Consider the following 19368-nt stretch of genomic DNA (forward strand, 5'->3'; position numbering starts at 1 on the left):
CTCTTCTTTTTTTTTAAGATTTGTTTATTTTATATAGAGACAGCAGAGCAGGGGGAGGGGCAGGGGGAGAGGGAAAGAGAGAATCTCCAGTAGACTCCCTCCCCGCTGAGCAGCCCCACACAGGGCTCAGTCCGGGGATTGAGCCCCATATCCGGCTCGCTCTACTCAGTGGGGAGTCTGCTTCCCCACCCCCCTCCCCGCCTCTCTGCCTAGTTGTGATCTCTGTCAAGTAAATAAATAAAATCTTAAAAAAAAAAAAGATCTGTATGTTTCATTGTATGTAAATTGTACCACAATTAAGAAAAAGCATTGTAGGCTGATATGAAAAACCTTGTTAATGGTCAGACAAATGAGAATAAAAACAGAATTCAACTTTTGCTTGTGAATTATGCAAATATAAAAAAAATCCTCAATTCTAGCAAAAAGAGTACAGAAGAACCAGGAAGCGTTTAGACCCATGACATAATTGTTCAAACTTTTAGGAAAACAATTTGGCAGTATGTAGCAAACAGCTTAAAATACTTTATACCATTAATTCAATAATTCCATGTCTAGAATTTATTCCTATGAATATAACCAAAGTCTTATACAATAATTTCTGTATATGGCATGAGTTAATAAGGTCCATTTGATGGATTACTTTACAAATGATAAAAATCCTTTTAAAAGACCATTTAATTGGTATAAGAAAGTGCTCAGAACACAGTGTTAGATGGACGACAAGCACAAAATTATAATCCTAACTCTGTACACACACACACACACACATACATACATACACAAAGTAAGTAGTTCTAAATGTTGAGACTAGTTATTTTAACATCAAAAGAGTATAGTAGATTTTTTTAAAAATATGTTATTTTTAAGTAATCTCTAAGCCCACTGTGGGGCTCGAACTCATAACCTTGAGATCAAGGGCCATATGCTCCACTGACTGAACCTGCCAGGTGCCCCGATTACAGCAGATTTTTAGTTTGAGTCTCTATTTTTAATTACTTTGAATATATTGCTACAAGTGGAATTACAGGATCACATGTAATTCTATGTCCATTAAGTAGGCTCTATGCCCAATAGGGAGCTTGAACTCAATGACCCAAGATCAAGAATCACACACTCTACCAACTGAGCCGGCCAGGCACCCCCTTACGTTCAATTTTTTTTTTTTTAAGATTTTATTTATTTATTTATTTTTAAGATTTTATTTATTTATTTGACAGACAGATATTACAAGTAGGCAGAGGCAGGTTGGGGGTGGGGGAAGCAGGCTCCCCGCTAAACAGACAGCCCGATGCAGGGCTTGATCTCAGGACTCCAGGACCCGAACCGAAGGCAGAGGCCCCAACCCACTGAGCCACCCAGGTGCCCCATTCATTTATTTTAGAGAAAGAGAGAGAGAAAGTGTGAACAGGGCAGAGGGAGAGAGAGAATTCCAAGCAGACTCCATGCTCAGCACAGAGCCTGACACGGGGCTCGATCTCACAACCCTGAGATCACGACCTGAGCTGAAACCAAGAGTCAGATACTTCATCAACTGAGCCATTCAGGCACCCAGAACTGCTATACTGTTTTCCATAGTATTGCATCATTTTACATTCCCATGAGCAATGCACCAGAGTTCCAATTTTTGAGTTGGATCCTCAGCAACACTTGTTACTGACTTTTGAATAATAGCCCAAGCTAATGGGAGCAAAGTGGGATGTCAGTGTGGTTTTGATTCGTATTTCCCTGATGACTAATGATGTGGAACATCTTTTCATGAGTTAATTGGCCATCTCTAAATCTGGATGGAGAAATGTCTGTTCAAGTCATTTGTTCTGGCTTAAACTGGGTGGCTTAGTTTTTTTATTTTTTTGTCATTGAGTTATATAAAGTCTTTATTCTAAATATTCATCCCTTATCACATATATAATTTTCAAATACCTTCCTCTCATTAAGTAGATTGTGTTTTCACTCTCCTGGTCCTGGCCTCTGATGCACAAAGTCTTTAATTTTTTATTTTATTTTATATATATATTTTTTTTCTTTTTCAAATTTTTCTTTAAATTCTAATTAGTGAGTGAAGTTTTTCATTTTGAACAAGTTTGATTATCTGTTTCTTTTGGTATCATACATAAGAAATAATTCGCTAATCCAGGTCATGAAGATTTTCATCTACATTTTCTTCTAAGCATTATGTAGTTTTAGCTCTTAAATTTAGGTCTTTAAAATATTTTGAGTTATTTTTAGGGACGCCTGGGTGGCTCAGTTGGTTGGACGACTGCCTTTGGCTCAGGTCATGATCCTGGAGTCCCGGGATCGAGTCCCACATCGGGCTCTCAGCTCCACGGGGAGTCTGCTTCTCTCTCTGACCTTCTCCTTGCTCATGCTCTGTCTCACTTTCTCGCTCTCAAATAAATAAATATTAAAAAAAATATTTTGAGTTATTTTTTATATATGCTATAATGTAAGGGTTGAACTTCACTCCTTCTCAGTGGATATAATTTTCCCAGCACCATTTGTTTAAATGACCATCCTTTCCCACTGAATGGTCAAATTTTAATTGTTGAAATTTAACTGACTGACTGTGTGAGAGTTTGTTTCCTGACTTTCTATTCTATTACACTGGGAATATTTATTATTTTCGTAATCTCAAACTAAAACAGATGGAGAGCATGGACTCTTCTCTCTCTACCTGCTAACTAGGATTCCAGAGGCATCTACAAAACTGAGTCGAAGAATGGATGACAAGCACAAAATTATAATCCTAACTCTATACACACACACACACACACACACACACACAAAGAAAAGCCAGTGAAGGACCATTTGCTTTCTTCTCATGCATGTGAACATGCATGTGAAGAACTAGGCAATTTAAGCGTTACAGATAATTCACAGGTGGTGTCTGGACACCCCAAGTGGATAGCCGAAGTTTGCCCAATGGCCTACAGTTGCAGCAGCAGAAGCAATGGGGGCATCTGGTACTCCAACGAAACCCCCACTCCTGTTGTAATATTCCTGGTTGCTGGAAGATGCCTGGCTTCATTCCAGCCCTCAAAGCTGCCTCTCCTGAAAATTTTCCTACTCCCCAGGCTACAGATAAACTACAAAAGAATGTTTGCTTTGGGGTCACTACCCTTCCAGACCTGCAACTCTAACTGGCATAAGGTATATGTACCCATGCTGTACCGTGCAGCCATCCAGGGATCCTACACTTATGGAAATGACCAGGACCACTCCATAAGACAGCCTGAAAGCTAGTGGCTGGGTTTTGCTTTTGTTTCTGTGTTTGCAGAGACTATAATTAACAAGCAATAAATGCACAAATCTTTAGGTGTTCTGTTGAGTTCTGGCTGTTAGATACATCTGTAGAACCATCACTTTTCTAAAACAAAAGAGATGACAGTTCCTTCATATTGCATCCCATCAGTTTCCTTCCCCTGGGCAAGCAGCATGTTCTGATTTCCATCACGATGGATTTGTTTTGTCTGTTCTTGGATTCCATGTAAGTGAAATCATATGATACGTATTCTAGTGGAACTGCTGGGTGGTGGGGTGTAAGAAACCACCGAACAGTTCTTCAAAGCGGTTATATCATTTTACACTCCCACCAGCATATACGAATGTTCTAGTTGCTTCGCATCTTTACCATTTTCTTAGTCTTTTCACAGTTTTAGTAATCTTCCTGTGTCTGAAATGGTGGTATCTCATTGCGATTTTAAATTGCATTTCTTTGATAACTACAGATTTGAACACTTTTTTGTTACTGGCCATTCTTTTTTTTAAAGATTTTTATTTATTTATTTGACAGACAGAGATCACAAGTAGGCAGAGAGGCAGGCAGAGAGAGAGGTGGAAGCAGGGTCCCTGCTGAGCAGAGAGCCCAATGCGGGGCTCCATCCCAGGACCCTGGAATCACGACCTGAGCCAAAGGCAGAGGCTTTTACCCACTGAGCCACCAAGGTGCCCTTCTTACTGGCCATTTTTATATCTTCTTTTGTGAGAGGTCTGTTCAAATGAACAGTCAAATGATTTGCTCATTAAAAAAAAATTATAAGGGTGCCTGGGTGGCTCAGATGGTTAAGCGTCTGCCTTGGGCTCAGGTCATGATCCCAGGGTTCTAGGGTCGAGCACCAAGGCAGGCTCTCTGCTCTGAGAGGAATCTGCCTCTCCCTTTCCCTCTGCCTGCTGTTCCCCCTGCTGGTATTCTCTCTCTATCAGATAAATAAATAAAATCTTTAAATAAAATAAAATACAATATTGTATTTATTTTGCTCACTTTTAATAGGCTATTCATCTTTTTACTGTTGATATGTAGAATTTTGTTATATATTCTCAATATAAATCCAGTGTCAGATATATAGTGTGAATATATTTTTCCCAATCTGAAATTTTCCCAATCTCATTCTTTTCTTTTTTTTAAAGATTTTATTTATTTATCAGAGAGAGAGAGTGGGAGAGAGCGAGCACAGGCAGACAGAATGGCAGGCAGAGGCAGAGGGAGAAGCAGGCTCCCCGCTGAGCAAGGAGCCCGATGTGGGAATCGATCCCAGGACGCTGGGATCATGACCTGAGCCGAAGGCAGCTGCTTAACCAACTGAGCCACCCAGGCGTCCCCCCAATCTCATTCTTAATGAGGTCTTTTGGTGAACAGAATTAATTCTGATGAAGTCCAATTTATCTTTTTTTTTTTTTTATTGGTAGTGCTTTTTTTTATCCTAAGAAATCTTTATCCTAGGGTTACAAAAATATTCACTTTTCTTCTAGAAGCTTTATGATTCTGAGTTTTGTATTTCAAGGTGTAAAGACCTTCAACTTCGTTCTTTTTTCTAGGTTGTTTTATTTATCAAAGGTCCTTTCATTTTCATGTAAATTTTAAAATGAGATTATTTAATATCTTCAAAGGAGCATACTGGAATTTTGATTGTGAGACTATGGAATTTATAAATGAATTTATGAAGAATGAGAGCTACTACTTTTGACAGACTCTTTCACTGAACACGGTAAGGCAGCTGCAGCAAATCTCAGCGCTGCTTTCAGCATAGCGTAAGAACAACTGTAAAATGTATTAATAGCCTGTATTTTGAAGGAAATGAAAAATTAAAACTACAAAGAGATACATCAGATTGGCAAAAATGCAAAAATTTGATACCACTGTGTTGACTCTACAGAAGGGAAAGAGGCTGTCTCAAATGCTGCTGGTGGTCATGTGGCTGGGCACCATCATGTGGAATGGAAGCTTGGCACTACTTATCGCAATTATAAATGCACTCCAGGATTTGCCTAGCAGACTTACACACATGCCAAGTCACACGAGCATGAGGTGATATGTTGTTTGAAACAGCACAAGTTTTTAACCATGGTGTTCATATAATGAAACATGGTACAGTTTTTAAAAATGAGGAAGTGGTCTGTATAATGAAACAGAAATATTGCCTAGATGTATAATTAAGTTCAACAGAAAAACAAACAAGGTGAAGAACAGTATAGTTTACTACCATAAGAAAGAAAGGGAGGGGAGAAGACGACCGTATTTTTTCTTATACACTTCATGAATTGCTGGAAGACTACCCAAGAAGCTAGCAAGCGTGGATTATCTCTGCGGGGGCAAGAACTAGGTTGATGGAGGCAGGGCTAGGGGGAAGACTTTCCACTGCACACTTGTGTATACTTTTTGATTTCTGAACTATGTGACTATATTACATATTCAAAATATTAAGTAAATTTTGCAAATCAACTTTTCCTAACTATCTGATGATGATCACTGGAGGGGTTACGATTAACGAACACCTTAATATACACTGGGGCTTTGTATTAACTACTTAATACGCACTTTCTCATTCAGTCCTTACCTCAGCCTTTTGGTGTGGATGCAACAATCACTCCTCTTTTACAGAGGATGAAAAACTGAGACTCAGAGCTGTGTGTCTAACAAGCTGTAAAGCTGGGATTCAATCCAAGTCTGTGTGCTTCACAACACCATATCACACTGCATATCTACATAACGGTTATGATATTGACACGTGTACTGACTCATATCCAAAGAAAATATCATTACCTGCTGTCCTTCTGTGCCCTCGGCTGTAACCATAGCAACAGAGTGTGTTCCTGCTGAGGAGATGACTGCGTCGTGAGCCGGGACTGTAATGGGCGTGCCATCCTGCGTTACCATTGTGATGGTATTGCCAATGGCTTGCATGTCAGCTTGAGATATGTTGACCTGCAATACAATGCATTTTACAAATCAGTATCTCTCTTTTTTTTTCCCAGTTTTTAAAATAAGCTCTACACCCAATGTAGGGCTTGAACTCATGACCCTGAGATCAAGAGTTACACGTTGTACTGACTAAGCCAGCCAGGTGCTCCAAATATTTGGCAATACTTATTGAGGACTAGGCCTGATCCTTGTATAAATCTACTTTGAGGGAGCAAATAGTAATAATAAACTCTTTTAGAAAGAGATAATCAGAAAAACTATTTCTTTTCGTTTTTTAAAGGTTTTATTTTTAAGTAATCTCTACACTCAATGTGGGGCTTGAACTCACAACCCTGAGATCAAGAGTCACATGTTCTACCGACTGAGCCAGCCAGGCAGCCCAAAACTGCTGAGCAGAGAGCCTGATGCGGGGCTCGATCCCAGGACCCTGGGATCATGACCTGAGCCGAAGGCAGAGGCTTTAACCCACTGAGCCACCCAGGCGCCCCAAAACTATTTCTGAAGTACATTTCCTCCTCTCCATCTCTACTGCCCATTTAGACCTTTATTTTCCTCTTGTCTGACCTCCTGCAATAATATAACTTCTTCCTAGGGATCCAGTCTAACCTTATCTAAACCATCCTCTACCTTGACACCTTTTTAAGAAAACAAATTTCAGGGCACCTGGGTGTCTCAGTAGTTAAGTGTTTGCTGCTCTCGGCTCAGGTCGTGATTCTAGGACCCTGGGATGAAGCCCTGCATCTGGCTCCCTGCTAAGTGGAAAGCCTGCTTTTCTCTCCCACTCCCCCTCGTGTTTCCTTTCTCACTGTGTCTCTTTCTCTGTCAAAGAAATAAATAAAATCTCAAAAAAAAAAACCCCAAATTTCATTTCATTATGCTCCCTCCTTATATCCCCAGTGACCTCCCATCACTAGAGTTCAGACTTCTTTTTTAGAGATTTTTATTTATATTTATTTATTTGACAGACAGAGATCACAAGTAGGCAGAGAGGCAGGCAGAGAGAGAGGGAGAAGCAGGCTCCCCACTGAGCAGAAAGAGCCCGATGTGGGCTCGATCCTAGGACCCTGGGATCATGACCCGAGCCGAAGGCAGAGGCTTTAACCTATTGAGCCACCCAGGTGCCCCAGAATTCAGACTTCTTACAAGTCTTTTGCAATATGGCCTTTAACAGCTTCTCCAGACTCATCTTCTACTACTTTGAAACCAGCATCTGGCATTCCTAGCCACAACTAACTATCTGCAGTTCCTGAGTGTCATATTCTGTTATATCTTCGTGACTTTTCCCATCCCTTCATTCTGCCTGCCAAACTATGAAAATTCTTCATGATCCAACTAAATGGCCACTCTTGGGGTACCTGGGTGGCTCCGTTGGTTAAGTGTCTGACTTCAGTTCAAGTTGTGATCTCAGAATCCTGGGATGAGCCCCACTCTGGGCTCCCTGTTCGTCAGGGAGTCCGCTTCTCCCTTTTCCTCTGCCCCTCCCCCCGCACTCATGCTTGCTTTCTAATAAATAAATCAATCTTAAAAAAAAAAAAATGCCCATTCTCCATAAGGGCTTCCAACATTCCTTCTGGAAGAATTATTTACTCCTGGGGCACCTGGGTGGCTCAGTCATTAAGTGTCTGCCTTTGGCTCAGGTCATGATTCCAGGGTTCTAGAATCGAGCCCCACATCAGGCTCCCTGCTCAGCAGGAAGCCTGCTTCTCCCTCTCCCACCCACCCTGCTTGTGTTCCCTCTCTCGCTGTGTCTCTCTGTGTCAAATAAATAAATAAAATCTTAAAAAAAAAAAAAAGAATTATTTACTTCTTCCTCCAGGATGACACTGTGCTTTACACATCCCTCAATCATATGACCATCATTATAAGAAGTTATTGGTCATTTAGGAATAGCTCTCTCCTAGAGACTATGATACCCACCCCTACTTTCTGTACTCCCCACATGAAGTCTATCAAAATATCTGGTACTGGGTAGAATTCAGTAATTGTTTACTATTTAATTGACTAAAGGAATGGAAGAAAATATCTAATCCCTGAAGGAAATGGGAAGGCTACATGTGGAGAAAATACCTCACGATAAGGAAAATAGCTGTTCTGGAACACATGAAGGGGGATGAGACTCATTTTATCTGGTCAGAGAGTAGCCAAGAGTGGTTGACAACAGTAGGTTCCAGTCTGATAAACAACAGAATTATCCAACAATGGAACAGGGTGCCTCTTACGAAAGAAATTGCCTTATCTATTTGGGGGCTGCTGTAGCGGGAAATTCTCCTGTATCAGGAGGGAGGAAGGTTACCTAGCATGACTTCAAGAGGGTCTTTGTCTGTTTGACCTAGTTCAAGAAAGTCTTGGGTTTGATGCTAAATTAAAACTGCATTAGTAGGGCGCCTGGGTGGCTCAGTGGGTTGGGCCGCTGCCTTCGGCTCGGGTCATGATCTCAGGGTCCTGGGATCTCTAAAAAAGAAGTCTGAACTCTAGTGATGGGAGGTCACTGGGGATATAAGGAGGGAGCATAATGAAATGAAATTTGGGTGGTTTTTTTTTTGAGATTTTATTTATTTCTTTGACAGAGAAAGAGACACAGTGAGAAAGGAAACACAAGGAGGGGGAGTGGGAGAGAAAAGCAGGCTTTGCACTTAGCAGGGAGCCAGATGCGGGGCTTCATCCCGGGATCCTGGAATCACGACCTGAGCCGAGAGCAGCAAACACTTAACTACTGAGACACCCAGGTGCCCTGAAATTTGTTTTCTTAAAAAGGTGTCAAGGTAGAGGATGGTTTAGATAAGGTTAGACTGGATCCCTAGGCTCAGCAGGGAGCCTGCTTCTCTCTCTCTCTCTCTCTCTCTCTGCCTGCCTCTCCATCACTTGTGATCTCTGTCAAATAAATAAATAAAATCTTTTAAAAAAACTGCATTAGTAAATATATTTAATCTTTCATGGCAACGAGTGGACAAAGAATATGGTGAGGAAGTAGTGTTGTGATGGTGGAGGGAATGAATGGGATGGTAAAAACACCTTGAACTTGCCAATCCTGAACATGTTCTGTCTCCTAATTAACATCAGCATAGTAACAGTTACCAACACGAAGGCAGATTCATCATGGGGTAGGGAGGTAAGCTCTGAGAAAGACAGGGAAAGAGAGAGTTCTCCATGGAAGACAGTTATAGGTGGATAAAGAGCCCCATATGTCTATTTCTATCAGGTACTAAGACAACCTTAATTGGAGATTAAAAATGAAATCAGTGGGGTGCCTGGGTGGCTCAGTGGGTTAAGCCTCCACCTTCAGCTCAGGTCATGATCTCAGGGTCCTGGGATCGAGCCCCGCTTCAGGCTCTCTGCTCAGCAGGGAGCCTGCTCCTTCCTCTTTCTAAGCCTACCTCTCTGCTTACTTGTGATCTCTCTGTGAAATAAATAAATAAAATCTTAAAAAAAAAAAAGAAATCAAATCTGGATTATTTTAGGCTAGTGGCATCTAGAAACCAATTATTTGGAGAATAACAATTACATGGCTTTACCCCAGGAAATAAAGATACTTGGTCCATTAATTCTGGGAGGTAAGTTAAGTGAACTCCCATTAACTCCAGGTAGGGAGAAAATCACATATGCTGGAAATTTTACAGTTTTGCCCATTGCTAACTTTCCAGGACTTTTTTTTTTTTTTTTTAAAGATTTTATTTTTAAGTCATTCCTACACTGAATGTGGGGCTTGAACTCACAACCCCAAGATTAAGAGTCACATACCCCACTGAGACTGAGCCCGTCGGGCACCCCCTCCCAGGATCTTTCAATGCTGCTTCCCTATCCTCATCTCCTCAGACAAGGTTCTACTGGTTTATCAATCTTACCTCCTGGATTTAATCAACTACTAAATAATCCTAGCCCTTCTCGGATTTATATTTCTCATGAACCATTTACTTTTCAAGCCCTCAATTTCACTGTGGTTCTGACCTTTATCACATTACCTTTGAACTATACCAGTAACTATACCAATGTCACTCCAACAGTACCAACGCTGGAGTCACAGGCATCCTCCCTCTCCTAATGCCCCTGTACGGAGCCTCTCTCAGTGGCCTACAGGAACACCTTTAGCTCTCACACTGCCTAGGAGTTGATATTCTTTTTTTTTTTTTTTTTTTTTTTTTTTAAGGAGTTGATATTCAAGGCTTTCCTCAGTTGGGGCTGAACCTGCCTTCCATGTCCATGTTCAAAGAAATATTATTTAACTCGTTTGGCTTTTGGTGGATACTCACATGCTGAGTCCCATCCTGGGATATAAGTGTAACTTGTTGACTCAACCCGGACTGTGTCACCGTGGCTACTTGTGTAGACACAACATCATCCCCTTCCACGCCTGTAACATACGTGATCTGGGACCCTTTAAGAACATCTTCACTTTGACCTATTTAAAACAAATGAATCATTTGTTTGACCAACCAACCAAGCTGTTTAGAAAACAGAGGATATATTTTCTTTTTTAAATCACTTTGAATATTTCTTATTTATCTTTTCCTAAATTTTTGTTTTAATTCCTGTTCATTAACACACAGTGCGATATTGGCTTCAAACGTACAATACAGTGATTCATCACTTCCATACATCACCTGGTGCTCATCACAATACTCCTTAACCCCCGTCCCCTATTTCACCCACCCCCCCCTCCCTGCCTACCTTCCATCTGGTAACCATCAGTTTGCTTGACATAGTTAAGAGTCTATTTCTTGTTTTGTCTCTCCTTTATTCCCCTTGCTCATTTGTTTTGTTTCTTATATTCCATATGAGTGAAATCACATGGTATTTCTCTTTTTCTGACTTATTCCACTTAGCATATACTCTTTGCCTCCATCCATGTCATTGTAAATGGCAAGATTTCATTCCTTTTTATAGCTGATTAACATTCTGTCGTGTGTGTGTGTGTGTGTGTGTGTGTGTACATCTTTATCCACTCATCAATTGATGGACAGACACTTGAGCTGCTTCCATACCTTGGCTATTGTAAATAATGCTGCTATAAACACAGGGTGAATAAGAGCATGAGTGGGAGGGACAGAGGGAGAGAGAGGGTAAGAATCTCAAGCAGACTCCACACTGAGCTGGAGCCCGACTCAGAGCTCAGTCTCACAAGCCTGAGATCCTGACTTGAGCTGAAACCAAAAGTTGATACCCAACCAACAGAGACGCCCAGGTGCCCCTTGTGTTTTTGTATTCTTCAGGTAAATACCCAGTAATTTGATTACTGAATCATAGGGTAATTCTATTTTTAACTTTTTTGACAAACCTTCATACTGTTTTCCACAGTGTCTGCACCAGTTTGCATTCCCACCAGCAGTGTACCAGGGTTCTTTTCTCACCAACACCTGTGTGATTTTAGTCATTCTGTTGCAGTGTAGTTCTGATTTGCATTTCAAAAACAGACAATATTTGGGGCGGCTGGATGGCTCAGTGGTTGAGCGTCTGCCTTAGGCTCGGGCCATGATCTCAGGGTCCTGGGACTGAGCCCTGCATCGGGATCTCTGCTTAGTGGGGAACCTGCTTCCTTCTCTCTCTGCCTGCCTCTGCCTGCTTGTGATCTCTCTCTCTGTCAAATAAATAAATAAAATCTTAAAAAAAAAATAAAAAGACAATATTTTAAACACGACATAAATACTTGTATAGATAAAGTGTATAGGTATTATATTCCAAATCATAAAAATGGCTTCCAGCACCTCTTTCCAATTCTTCCACCTCCACTTTTGTAGAGCCAAACCGAATCAAAGCAGACCAAACTGAAGCTTTCCAAATCAAATTTAAATGTTCTAATTTCGAGGGTGTCTGGGTGGCTCAGTTGGATAAGCATCAGACTTCCGCTGAAGTCTTGATCAGTCCTGGGATGGAGCCCCACATCAGGATCCCTGCTCAGCGGGGAGCCTGCTCTTCCCTCTCCCTTTGTCCCTCCCCCTGCTCAGGATATCTCTTTCTCCCTCTCTCAAATAAATAAATAGTCTTAAAAAAAAACTCCTAATTTTGGGAGACCCCTTTTATTCTTGGAGTCCTTTTATTCTTGGAGACCCCTTTTATTCTTATGACTTGGAGTCATTCTGTGATACCATGCATGTGTGCCAGGGCATGGGGGGTACAGGACAGGAAAATTGCCTGGCAAACAACCCTTCCAACAGGGCAAGTATGCATGAAGTTCTTGCAGTCACTTAAGAAGCTGTTAAAAATGATAAGACAATCTTCATAAACATTAACCACAAAACCAGAATGTGGTGTCAACAGAAACTACTATAATACTAAATTACTTACTCTTTAACACAAGTGACTGATTGCAAGTCATCAGTACACAATGACCACATTGTGTAAAGACAAGGTAATGGCATATTATCTGGGGTAAGGTTAATCATTTAATGAGGGACAGAACAGGAACCCCCATCCACTTCTTTATTTCATAAAGAACCAGCAAGTAAACAGCAATTTCAACAGTCCATTACTGCTATACTTGGCAACCAGTAAGCCTGCTGATCCTTCTCTTCTATGGCTTTCTACCTCCCACGAAGCCAGAAAAAGGGCAAATATGGGATATGTTTTTTCCTTCAAGGAAGGACTTATGCTAATTTAAGAGTACTTCTCCATGGTAGTGGCTGATGCTTGCACGCATATGGCTCTGATCCCGGGCGTGTAATCTCCACGGCAGTCATTACTTCACGCCTGTCTGTTCTGTGTCACAGCCATTCAGATACTATGATCTGAATGGGCTACAAAACTTCAAGAATCATACGAGAGGAAAGGAATGCAAACACATCGGTATTCTTGGAAAAACAATCTTTGTTGATTATTTTTTTAACAAAATGTACGCCAGTATTTCACGGACTATTTCCAGAATACAAGAAATTCAGACCATCTGCAAGATCAACTTTGAAGGGAGAGACTGAAGAAGATTAAAAAAAGAATTTCCAGGGCACCTGGCTGGCTCAGTGGGTTGAGCGTCTGCCTTTGGCTCAGGTCATGATCTCAGGGTCCTGGGATCAAGCCCCGAATCCGGCTCCTTGCCCAGTGGGAGGCCTGCTTGTCCCTCTCCCTCTGCCCATTCCCCTTACTTGTGCTCTCTCTGTCTGACAAAAAAATAAAATCTTAAAACAACAAAAAAAAGAATTTTAAAACCTGAGTTTGTCATCATTAAAGACTGTTTTAAAAACAAACAAACAAACAAACAAAGCCTGCTTTCTAACTGCAAGGACCCAGCATTTGGGGGGCTACTGGACCGTGCGCACTCACAGCACTTTGCCAAAAACACAGCACCCAGGACTGAAGGAGCTGTTACTTCGACACATGACAGACGTCTGAAAAGACAAACAAGAACTACAGGGAACCACCGCAGCAGGGAGCAAATGATGTGCTCTTCCCCTCATTCTCCAACCAGCATTTTTCACCTAAAAATTTTTCAACGCTTCACTCTAAGAACGGGAAAATATGATTTCTTTTCATTTTCAAATCTATCTTGTTTAGGAGGTATGTGGTGACCAGCAGGACAACCTAGGTTTTGTTTTTTTAAGAAAACCTTCACTTACTCTACTTCCTCACCTATGAAATTACAGAATGTAATCAATCCTCTAATGTTTTTTCCCAAGAGTTTATTCTTATCGAAATGAATGCTTCTGTCTCCTACAACACTGCTGAATAGCACATGAATCAATGAAGAGCTATTTGGCAGTGCTACACCGCTCTAATGCTTAAGACCAACATCGTCAGGGCACCCAAATAGCCTAGCTGCTCCTCCCTTCCTTTCTAGGGCAGAAGCGCCTCACTGGCCAGACGACTTCTTCTTTCTTTTTTTTTTTTTTTTAAGATTGTATTTATTTATTTGATAGAGAGATAGACAGCACAAGCAGGCAGAACAGTAGGCAGAGGGAGAGGAAGAGACAGACTCCCCGCCAAGCAGGAATCCCGATACGGGGCTCAATCCCAGCAAGACCTGAGCTGAAGGCATCTACCCAACTGACTGAGCCACCCAGGCACCCCTGGCCAGACTTCTTTTAGTCTCTCCAATTTACTTTGCTCCCTTCACCCTGAGGGCTTTCTGTATGCGCCCTTCCCTCTATTGTAATGTCCTCTTGACTTTGCTCCTTATTTCCCCTTCTTGCCAAATCCTTGCCTCTCCACCAAATTTACCTCCATCCACCCTCTCCCATCTCTCCTAGTAGCTGTCACTTTAACCTATTTAAGAACTGTGCCTAGCTAACCTGTAATGAACTTTACAAAACTAGGAAGCTCACATAGCCTTTGCAAGTGATTTACTGCAACTCTTTGCCTTCACAGTCTATTATACCTAGAGGTCACTTATTAAGCAGCAAAAGAAGTCACTCAAACTCAGCTTGAAGCAAGGCGAGACTGCTCTAGATATCTAGCAGTGGGTCCTTCCTCTGCTTCCCGGCGTGGCTGACCCCTCTGCTCCTACCACTAGAGGCCACTGTCACTTGAAATAAGCTTAATCTTCAGGCTGCCAGGTTCCAGGACTTCTTTAGTGACAATACAGCTTTCCTTGCTGAACAGAAGCCACAGTCAAGAGCTAAAACCCTCTGTCCTATATGCAAATGGAACCAGGTCTGACAAAAGAAAAACTGCCATTTGAGCTAAGCTGTGTGTCCTAAACCCACTCTATTGCGATCCTTCTGTTTAACAAGAGGAGAACCAAACAGGGAACAAAACAAAACAAAACAAAAACACCTCCCAGACTAGGTTAACTTCCCATAGATGTCCCAGAGCACCAAGCCCATTTCTTTGACAGCACTTACTACAGTTGTAAATTCTATGTCTGTGTGATTATTTGAATAAAACTCTGTGATCTGAGAAAATGCTATGAATCACAAATTATGATAGCTGTTAATTCCCCAACATAGAGTTTTACTGGAAAGTACACTCACCTGGGGGAGGCTCAAAGAAGGCTTCCTGCTCCTCCTCGATGGGCTCAGTGTCATTGTGGGCTGTCCGTTTGTGCATGGCCAGCGTGGAGATCTGCTTGTAGGTCTTCCCACAGTGGTTACAGTTGTATGGTTTGGAATGAGTGTGAACAACATGATGTTTGTATAAACTGGAATATTCTGTAAACCTTTTGTCACACCCAGGGACTGTACAAACATATGGCTTTTCACCTAAGTAAAGAACACACACACAGAAAATCAACTTTGCATAGGAAGGCATAATCAATCCATTTATCCCACGGGGGGGGGGGGCAACTAATAGCAAAAATAGATAGTTCTCAGATCTCTTTCTATACCGCCATAAGACAAAACATAAGAAAAGACTCCATTAACTATGGTTTTTGTCTTGGCTCAAAAGGTAGTCTGATTTCTGAGTCTTATCTCGTGCCTGAATACCATTTTTCCCTTAATTTCAAGGGATGAGAAAAGGACGGAGAAGTTGCCAAGTTTAATGCTAAGCTTTGATAAAACTCATTGATTGTTAACTACAACTAGACAAGCTAGATATGAATACTATACTAAAAAATAATAAATGCAGTTATTTTTAAAACAAATACATCTTTCCCTAAGGGTTTTATAAGGACAATAAAAAATGATTGCCTAAAAAGTCCACTAGACATGGTCTAGACACTTAGAAATCTAAAAGGACATACCCATATAATTTCTAAAATGTGCACATGCACGTGTGTATACACGCGCATGTCTTATTTCATTCTCATTTGTACCATTCCTTGCGTAATCACATTTTCTTGCATGGTTCTAAACACAGTAGAACCACCCACAAACAGTAAAATCTCACCCTGATGTCATCTGTAACATAAGTCTGAGCATAAAGTAATTGGAAATTGCTTCCTTCCTCTGCCCAGTCTATGTTCCCAAAGCCGGGTAGGTTAATGTTCTTATCTTGGTAACCGTCTGTGGGACAGACCTGGTAAGGTCAAGGCCAGGAAGGGAAATGGCAGGCAATTCCAAACAGAAAAGCTGCTCCATTGCTATTCAGGCTGGAGCAGAAACCGCCCCTAGGTGGCAGCAAACCACAGTCAAGACAGAAGTGGATTTGAATTGGGCTTTGGCGCTCTCTACTGGCTATCTGCGCAGCCTTAACTGGATCCTCTAACCAAACCTGAAAGAATGGGTTGCATTTTACATAGCTGAATATTTGCACTCCACTTATAGCATAATGTGGGCATTTACTGTATTATCTACCTGATATCATTAGCTAATCTTTTCTTCCACTCCAGACATCCTCTGGGTCAGACCAAAAATTATAGCTATGTACTATATCTCGAAACTTCACTGCTTCTCAATTACATAAAAGACCAGGTGGGTGGTAATTTCTTTATGTATTTTTACACACACACACACACACACACCTGGAGCTTTCTAAATATATACCAATACCTGGGTTTCATTCCATAAAATTATGTCAGACTTGTGCAGACAGAATATGGGGAATAATCTATTTTTAGAAAAGTGAATCCAATGTACGGTCACATTCAAGAGCACGACTTTATTTAAATGTTCCAAAGCTCTAAACTTAATGTAGGCATCCCTCTTACAGGAATCTAATTTGCCCATTAAACATGTGGAACAGTAAACTCTTAGGTAATGCATCTATATTCCACTTGCTTTAAATGGGAAAAATAATGTTTTCCCAGACCATCTAAAAATTCCAGCCAATGGGCAGTTGGGTGGCTCAGTTGGCTAAGCATCTGCCTTCGGCTCAGGACATGATCCCAGGGTCCCTGCTCATCAGGGAGTCTGCTTCTCCCTCTCCCTAGGCCCGTCTCCCCTGTTTTGTGGATTCTCTCTTTGAGAAATAAATAAAATCTTTTAAAAATTAAAAAAACAACAACAACAACAAAACAGCCAATTTCCCCAAATATCATACAAAGGCACCTGTGTTATAATCCACCAAGAACATCTACCTAATATGAAGCACTTCAAACACCAGTTATCTAATTATTTAACATTCAGGGAACTCAGTAGCAGGTATATGATGATTTGTAATACACAATGATCCAGTACAGAATCAGACAGGAATTCTGTTTTCCTTTTACAACACAAACATACTATAATCTAAAAATCAAGTATCTTAAAGATATAAAAGAAAAACACATTATAGTAGGAAAATATAATTTTTCCTTCTAATCTATGGTTTTCTTTTCCATTTTTTTAGAGAACAGTGTAATAATGGAGGGAACACGATGGCAATAACGCATACTACACAATGTAAGCACAAGACATGACCGTACAGAAATATGACTTCAGTATGTCCTATGTTTTCACAATAGACTCACTTAAAATATTTTTCTTTCACAGAAAAATGCATCACAAGTAGATTCATTACAGTGGGCTTTCAGTTTGGATAATAAATTTTGGGTAAAAATTTTGAAAATCCTTATAGCAAACATACAGATGGTTAGAGTTCAAGTGGGGAGAGAGACCCAGAGACTGTAGATTCCAAAGTGACGATGTTATCTTCCCTTTCTAACCTGCTCTCCCCCATTTTATGATTCACACAACCCAGACTGATAGGTTCTTCTTTACACCTCGTGACTAACCAAGTCCTGTGCAGATACCTCTTCAATGTCTTTTCATCTGTATCCTTCCCCATCTCATACTCACTTTGAATATTCTAACAGCCCTCAGTTTACTTGCCATTGGTCTCATTTTCCTTTAACATCTCTCTGTAGGGGTGTCTGGGTGGCTCAGTGGGTTAAGCCTCTGCATTTGACTCAAGTCATGATCCTGGAGTCCAGGAATCGAGCCCCACATCAGGCTCTCTGCTCAGCAGGGAGCCTGCTCCCCTCTCTCTCTGTCTCTCTGCCTACCTGTGATCTCTGTCAAATAAATAGATAAAATTTAAAAAAAAAAATCTCTCAATAATATGGACTGAGTGATTTTTTTCTTAAGAAAAAGCAAATGTTTGGGTGTCTGGTGGCTCAATCTGTTAAGCATCTGCCTTCGGCTCAGGTCATGATCCCATGGTCCTGGGACTGAGTCCTGCATCAGGCTTCCTGCTCAGGAGGGAACCTGCTTTTCCTTCTCCTCCCTGTGTGCTCTCTCTCTCTCAAATATAAATAAAAATCTTAAAAAAAAAAAAAGGCAAACCTTCTTTAAATCCTCTTAAGGTTTCCTCTCTGCCCATGATGATATTCAAATTTGTTAATGTATTCTCTTCAAAGGGAAGGGATTGTTGTGGATCCCTGAAAAGATTTCCAGAGATACTCAGGGATCCGGGGAATACAGCCAGAGAAACACTGCAACTTCTGTAAAAATGTCTTTTAATTTTAAATTAATGCAAAGTTACTCTTTTTTTTCCCCCCATTTATTTTTTTTACTTATTTATTTGTCAGAGAGAGTAAGCACAGGCAGACAGAGTGGCAGGCAGAGGCAGAGGGAGAAGCAGGCTCCCTGCTGAGCAAGGAGCCCGATGTGGGACTAGATCTCAGGATGCTGGGATCATGACCTGAACCGAAGGCAGCTGCTCAACCAACTGAGCCACCCAGGCATCCCCAAAGTTACTCTTAATACCAGTAATCAAGACAATGTATTAAACAACTTCTTGAAAAACTAATGTACATTCTGCCTTAGCCTCCCTTTTGCCTTTCCCTTTGCAACCACTAAAAATACATTTGCAAAGTGCAGCATCAAAATTAAAAACCTTTGTACTGCAAATGGTACCATCAAGAAAGTGAAGAGAAAACCCACAAAATGGGAGAAAATATCTGTAAATCATGTATCTGATAAGGGACTTGTATCCAGAATATAATAAAGTATTTTTACAACTCAACAATTAAAAGAACCAAATTTGAAAAATGGGCAAAGGATCTGAGTAGACAGTTCCCCAAAGACCTGCATATGGTTAATAAGCACAGAAAAAGATGCTCAACATCTTTTGGATACAGGAAAATGCAAATCAAAAGCACAATGAGATAGATGCCATTTCACACCTGCTAGGATGGCTACAAGCAAAAAGATAATAATTCATAGCTGCGTTGTGGAGCACTGGAAACCCCACATGTCACTAGAGAAAAAGCAGTTTGGAAGTTCCTCAAAATGTTAAATACAGAGTTGCCATGTAAACCAGCAATTCCAGTCCTAAGTATACATCCAAGAGAAATGAAAATAGAATTCCATGCAAAAACTTGTACATGAATGCCCAGAGCAGCATTATTCATAACAGCCAAAGTGAAAGCCACTGGTCAATGGAGAAAT

At 40.9% G+C, this 19368-nt stretch overlaps 1 protein-coding gene across 7 annotated transcripts in view; it reads right to left on the reverse strand.

The window, feature by feature from the left end:
* Positions 1 to 19368, reverse strand: part of ZNF143 (zinc finger protein 143) — a 59741-nt gene that overhangs the window by 2342 nt on the left and 38031 nt on the right. For all 7 annotated transcript variants that reach the window (XM_004751953.3, XM_045065844.1, XM_004751955.3 and 4 more), the window contains 3 exons: positions 15091 to 15318; positions 10444 to 10592; positions 6038 to 6199 (listed from right to left, as the gene is read on the reverse strand). In XM_004751953.3, coding sequence (XP_004752010.1) covers positions 6038 to 6199; positions 10444 to 10592; positions 15091 to 15318 — 539 coding nt within the window. The remainder of the gene's footprint in view (positions 1 to 6037; positions 6200 to 10443; positions 10593 to 15090; positions 15319 to 19368) is intronic.

This window comes from Mustela putorius, unplaced genomic scaffold (assembly GCF_011764305.1).
Source record: "Mustela putorius furo isolate JIRA1106 unplaced genomic scaffold, ASM1176430v1.1 tig00003859_pilon_pilon_pilon, whole genome shotgun sequence".
Taxonomy (NCBI): domain Eukaryota; kingdom Metazoa; phylum Chordata; class Mammalia; order Carnivora; family Mustelidae; genus Mustela; species Mustela putorius.